The 6376-nt window shown below is 36.9% G+C and overlaps 3 protein-coding genes across 6 annotated transcripts in view; 2 read left to right on the top strand and 1 right to left on the bottom strand.

Moving 5' to 3' along the window:
• Window positions 1-859, bottom strand: part of hmgb1b (high mobility group box 1b) — a 4389-nt gene extending 3530 nt beyond the window's left edge. The window contains exon 1 of one of the 4 annotated variants that reach the window (XM_016560948.1): window positions 746-859. The gene's annotated coding sequence lies outside the window, so the exon portion shown is untranslated. Of the gene's footprint in view, window positions 1-43; window positions 162-741 lie in introns of those variants that run through there. The other 3 variants (XM_016560945.1, XM_016560946.1, XM_016560944.1) reach the window with 3 other exon arrangements.
• Window positions 860-2899: 2040 nt separating this feature from the next.
• tex26 (testis expressed 26) lies at window positions 2900-4960 on the top strand. The gene is made up of 6 exons (XM_016560993.1): window positions 2900-2921; window positions 3009-3174; window positions 3370-3523; window positions 3666-3842; window positions 4362-4439; window positions 4768-4960. The coding sequence occupies exons 3-6, from the start codon at window positions 3376-3378 to the stop codon at window positions 4899-4901; spliced, it is 537 nt and encodes a 178-aa protein (XP_016416479.1). The 5' UTR covers window positions 2900-2921; window positions 3009-3174; window positions 3370-3375; the 3' UTR covers window positions 4902-4960.
• A 620-nt stretch (window positions 4961-5580) lies between these two features.
• The window catches only part of wdr95 (WD40 repeat domain 95), a 16693-nt gene continuing 15897 nt past the window's right edge, over window positions 5581-6376 (top strand). The window contains exon 1 of the mRNA XM_016560992.1: window positions 5581-5693. Within this exon, the coding sequence (XP_016416478.1) occupies window positions 5626-5693 (68 nt within the window). The 5' untranslated portion in view covers window positions 5581-5625. The remainder of the gene's footprint in view (window positions 5694-6376) is intronic.

Raw genomic sequence — 6376 nt, 5'->3', positions numbered from 1 at the left:
TAGTTAATTTAGGCCCTGACAAGCATATTTTGGCAAAACTCACCGACCTTCTCTATTTGCAGTCTCTGTGGATGTCTAGATAATGGGGCTTTGAAGTACAATAACACCGATGCGCGCTCTTCCAAGTGCGTGAAGAACCCTCTGCTCACGAGAGACACGGTATACAGTCACGAATCCTATTGGCTACCGCCAAGTCTTGAGCGCCTGTGATTGGCTGTCGGCACACTATAGCGCACAACGTCCCGTTCTGAAAGACCAGTGAGAAAAATGCACAAAATGACTAGTACATTCCCTCGGGACTGGTAAATTTATCCGAGGTGTTATTTTAGTCTGTATGTGAGAATGCCAAGCACGTCACTGTCTCACACAATAACAGCTTTAACGGAGACCCAAAAAAGCTAACTGCTTTAGCTGGGATGGCTACCTGACAAATATTACAACCCATCCCATTAAAGAATAGTAGAATAATGTCATTTCAAAAGGAAAAAGCAACAATTTTTTTTATCTTCGGAAGATATTTTCAGTCAGGACATCTCACTATGTTACGAAGCGCACTGATTGAATGACTGGCGAATATTCTGAGAAAGATTTGACGCACTGCTTTCACCAAATACGCAACTACCAAGAGAAAATGGGTTGTAATACACGAAGGTTTTTATATATATATATATATATATATATATATATATATATATATATAGTTAATTTAGGCCCTGACAAGCATATTTTGGCAAAACTCACCGACCTTCTCTATTTGCAGTCTCTGTGGATGTCTAGATAATGGGGCTTTGAAGTACAATAACACCGATGCGCGCTCTTCCAAGTGCGTGAAGAACCCTCTGCTCACGAGAGACACGGTATACAGTCACGAATCCTATTGGCTACCGCCAAGTCTTGAGCGCCTGTGATTGGCTGTCGGCACACTATAGCCCGCTACGAGAGCTGAAGTGTGGTTGGCTGTTCCTCGGCGAAACGTCATTTTTTTTCAACGGCGCGTGAATATAAAAAACCATCCACTGATACAAGCGTAATAGTATCAGACACCGTTTTGTACTGCAGGGTACTTACTGTAGTACATGTAAGCACACAGTTGTTGTTTAAGTAAAAGTTTCAAATTGTATGACGAATATTTGCTTTGAATACATGGTATTTCAAGGATTTCACCGCACAAATGAGCGTTGATAACTGTCGGAAGAAACTAACAGTGCATACTGTATATACACTGTGTGTATACTTACTACTACTATATTTATCGAATTACGGAGGGACCTGGACAGCGAATGAAGGCTTTAACCCCTTTAAAGTATATCAAAACAAATTGTTGTGAGTTTTGCAAAGTACATTAATGTCATTCTACATATTAGATTAGGAACGTTTCAATAGCATTTCAGTGAGGAAAAAAGTATGCGCTTGCAACCATAGCAAAAAGACGCCGCTCGAGCATTTTCTGGTGGGTACACAAAGCACAAGTGCTGTCAATATTTATAATTTAATTGCATATTCGCATGTCACACGTACATCACAAAACATGTTAAATACGTTAAAGTCTACGTTTGAAAACATTATGGTTTGCCGGTTAATTCGCGGTTCTGTTTTAAAATCGCGCAAAGGCTGCATTTGATCCATGCACGAAATGTCCATTTAACAAACTTTGGCCAAACTCAATATAAATTAATCCACTGATTATTATTTTTTCTTTTCAAATTAGTATAACAAGGATTTAATAAACATAAATCACCTGAAATGTATGACTTTAATGAAAAATCCTGAAAGAACAAAACAGAAAAGAATGAATAGGCCTATTATTAATCTTTTATTCCTCATTGACAACATTTATCGTAGTGAAGATATCAAAAGACCTTATAATTGTTTTTAAAACAGAAATCGAACAATACTTGCTATTTTTTAGCTATAATTGGTGCTTTTCTTTTCTTGTTAGGCTATATGTATTACATTGCATATAAAATTTGCATTTGTTGCTTATGTATGTTTTTGTGATGCCTTGACAATTAAAAAAATGGAAATCTTGAAATGCACCATGTTTTCCACTGAGCGGCGCTACGCCCTAATAAAATCGAACTGTAGGTTGGAGAGAAATCCTAAAGAATTTTGCCGATTTTTTTCTGTTTCTTTAACGTTAACGACTCTTTTAGTACTTTTAACTAAGACAAAAACGTGAGAAAATATACAGATCTCATGGACTAATATAATCCGATTTTTTGCATTTTCTATTGATTTTTTTTTTTTTTTGCATAGGGCTATTTCGCTCAAAAAAAAATGCATTGTATACGTGGAGCCTTGATTTCAGTGTGCCGTTTACGAACTGTTTGGCCGCTTAACATTGTCAGCGAGTCTTTGGGTTTGCGTGCGTCATTGTACCTGCTAAAAAGACCCCCTCGGAGAGTCAGTTAACACTCGCTCGCGCGCGCGTTGTTGTGCGTTTCCTATAACAACATGAGCTTACAGATAACCTCAGATAGGCATTAGTAATTCAGATCAACGGGTGAAAACTTTTCGAATGAATTTCAGGAACATCACAACAGGTGCGTCCAAAGTATGTCAGCGCAAGATTGCTAGCAGTGCGATTCTCTTGTTGCAACGCACTGATCTGTAAAACGACGGAGCTCCCAGTGAACAGCTCGTGAAACAGATAAGCAGATCCTGCTGGACACTTTATTGTCGTTTGGACAACAGTAGCAGAGGCAGATAATTAATTTCCTATCTGTCAAGTCAACAATGGCAAATTATGGTTAGAAAGTTTATTGTGATTTTAATATTTTCAATGTGTTACTTATGTATAAGTCATTGTTTTTTTTTCCCACTGTACATTTTAATCTAGATGTTAAAAGATGGGAAGCATATGAGACCTCTCATAAAAGAGATTTCATCTATAGATCCATCTCATCTATTCCAACTCTAAGGTGAGATTTTATTTTATTTTTTAAAGAAATGTGATGCAAATGTCAGAGGTAGGATTCATCTAACGTTTTGCTTGTTTCAAACACAAGGCCAAAAACATCTGGCAATATCTATAGAAATTCATTTGCACTGGATGATTCGGTGGGAGCAACTTCATACAGTGAAGATTTCTGCTGGAAGCCTGTGTCAAAGACAGCTTGCATAAGGTCTGCCACAGCATCAGGAAACCGAAGGAACAATCCACACCCAAGCCAGGTGAACAGCACATTTTGTAATTTGCTGTGTTTGTTGGCTTGTTGATGTATAATTTGAAAGTGTGTGTGAGTGTGTGTACTGGGACTGTTAAGCTTCAAAAATCACTAGGGAAAAATAAGTCAAAATAAGGTTTGGAAAAACATAAGGGTAGGTAAATGATGGTTATAACGTACCATACTTTCTTTTAACACAAAGGCATTCATGGTATGGAGGCATTCTGCAGATCAAATGAAATGTTTTAGTGGTAGTTCCCCTCTTCAGCTCCCTTTGACTGAGAAGGAAATCCAAAAGGCTCTGAGTGCCCAGTACAGGTCGACCTACAGGACTGACTTTCTTGGATTACCTCAAGGTAAATTTTAGGAATTATTGCACAGACATTTGTTTATACATTTCAAAGCCATTTGAATCTTATTTAATATCAAGTTCTTGTGTTTCCAAAGATTATTATATGTCATGTTATAACAACTTTTTATGTTCTGTCTAAATCACAGGAATTATGAAAAACCATGCAATCTTTACACCTTTTAACCGCAGCCATGCTGTCCACTACTATACCCAGACTGAAATGAGACACAACTACCGCCCACCCAAACTGAAACTTGAGCTTCTGGGGAACAACTCTCGCTATGGGTGCAATAAGCTGCATGGTGTAGCAGCGAGGGGTATTGGTAAGCTTCCACTAAACTGTTACATTTCTGTTTGTGTGCATTGGGGATGAAAGACCAAACTACTTTGTTTGAAACTGATACGACAGCCAACCCTTGCAGTAGCCTAGACACAATGTAAACACAAAGGAGTAGACTGGACATGCAATGATCAGATTTAAAGGAATTGTTCACCCAAAAATGAAAGTTTGCTTAAAATTCACTCACCCTCAATCCTTCCAAGATGTAGATGAGTTTGATTCTTTAGTGGAACAAATTTGGAGAAATTCAGCATTACATCACTTGCTCACCAATGGCTCCTCTGCGGTGAATGAGTGCTGTCAGAATGAGAGTCCAAACAGCTGATAAAAACATCACAATAATCCTTAATATGATTAAAAATCCTTAGGAGTTAGTCAGGCAGTTAGTTAACAATTACAAAGAAACACTTCATAATTATTCATTTATTGCTAACAAAACACTAATATTCAAGTATGGTACACAGATGAGAGAAGAATAACACACTTTCCTTTTACATTTTAGTTCCTACAGTGATTCACAGTCACATCAATAACCAGGAAAACAGCAAACTGGAGACCACCTACAATAAACATTTTGGAGGTAAACATACCGATGTCTCCTCAATGCTAAAAGCAAACCCACCTCAGACATTTCAACAGTTTTGTAAGAAACTGCCTGATACAAGAGAGAAAGAGTGATTCTGTGTGTTCCGCCTAAAATGTTAGAATACTTTTAGGTTTAAGTGCATAAAATTACATTTAAGATTTAAATCTAATACAAATTAGATCGGTAATAGTAAGAGTTGTGATATTTCGTTAGAGTATCCTGCTATGATCTTGCATGAGAAACAAATTTACATAAATATAATTCCTAAAGTGTAGCATTTTATTGTGTTAAATATGAATTTTTTTATTTGAACTTTTACCAGAAAAGAAGGATGTGAAGACATTGCACATAACCAGTCACTCTGCTGATGGATGTAAGGTGGAGAAGAACAATGGTTTATTGGTGCAAACCCCTTCCACACTGGAGAGGATGTCAGCCTGGCCTGGACCTTTATAATGATGCCATTTTGAACCATGAAAAGCTATATGAATATGTGTGCATTTTTTAGGCTTCTGATCTTCTTCCAAAAGAAAGTGCATTGCTACTTTTTTGAAATGGCCTTTATGCATCTTCGAATGCTGTGCTTAATAAAACACTGAAAGTAAACTGATAATAGGCATAAATCATTTTTTACTATACACAGTTCATTTTTCTGGGATTTGTTTTAGCCTCATTTGGCAAAAACAGATACATAAAATTGTTCATGATTAGTCTCTTGGGAATAATAAATCTCTTAAGGCTCTATTGGTTCTGAGAATAGATATTTTAAGTATCTAGTAAAGACATTAAATATAATGTCAGGGGAGCTACTGATTTAAGACATTCATTTTCCTTCAAAGTAAATACCACAGATATCTCTCTGATGAAGTCTAAATTTACTGTAAAACTAAGACTTGAAGAGGTTAGAAGAAAATCAGTTTATGGCGAACTGACACTTCTGCTGATTTTTTTTTTTTAGCATGATCAAATTTGGTGTTAAATGTGGCTCTGCACCATTATATACGTAGCCACACGACTCTGTTTTGTGTATCAGGTAACCTGAGACTCAGGTGTGCTGTGTCTCTAAGCTCAGGGAGATCTGTATGCAGCCATAGCTCATGCAGCAAAACAAGAAAGCAGCCTCTAAGGAGAATGAAAGCCAAGCCAAGAAGACGAGAGACTCTCTCAGATCTCTCCAGATATGCCGCTAGGCAGGAAAATTCGGGCCTCATCTGCTGGAGCCCAACTTGAGACCCATAACAAGCCCAGGTATTCTGCTTTATTCTTTTTTTATTGATCTATATCGTGACAAGGCTTCCTGTTCCCACATTTAAGCATTTAATTAGCTCAGTGCTAATTTGAATCAGCTCCTGATACAGAGACTAATTTCATGACTTTCATCTTGGTATGAGGACTATGTTTCGTACCACATTGGTATTCAGCCATTTTCCAGCTTCTGACCTTGAGGATCACTCCTCCTGTTGTTCATAGTGTTTACTGTTGCCAGGGAATAAGGAAGATGGTTAACGCTGGTGCCATGCTGGAACACTGTACCAGTTTTTGTCCTTGAGGATTAATTCATTTTTGTTTTGACAGACAAATATGAAGATTTTGCTTGACTCTAATTTGATTTGGCTTAACTCACCCTTGGCTTTCACTTTGCAAAATGAAGTTTAGGAGGTGTAAAGTTCTCCCTTTGAGAGTAAACTTATTAACTATATTATCTTTTTTTTGTCATAACAGAACAGATGTTTTATCTAATTTCATGATATCAAACTGTATAGAACTCTAATAATCCATACTTAATCACAAAATAGTTCAATCTTTTTAGTCTGATTATTTATCTGAAGATATTTGATTTATTTGTTATTACTCATGGCCTAATAATTAAGATATAACTTGACGCTTAATATTCTGCAAATAAATGTTTAAATGTTCATATTAAAGAGCAT

This window comes from Sinocyclocheilus rhinocerous, unplaced genomic scaffold, assembly GCF_001515625.1.
Source record: "Sinocyclocheilus rhinocerous isolate Xijiao unplaced genomic scaffold, SAMN03320098_v1.1 scaffold259, whole genome shotgun sequence".
In the NCBI taxonomy this organism is placed as follows: domain Eukaryota; kingdom Metazoa; phylum Chordata; class Actinopteri; order Cypriniformes; family Cyprinidae; genus Sinocyclocheilus; species Sinocyclocheilus rhinocerous.
Note: the sequence above shows the minus strand (reverse complement) of the source record. Positions and strands in the feature narration are given on the sequence as shown.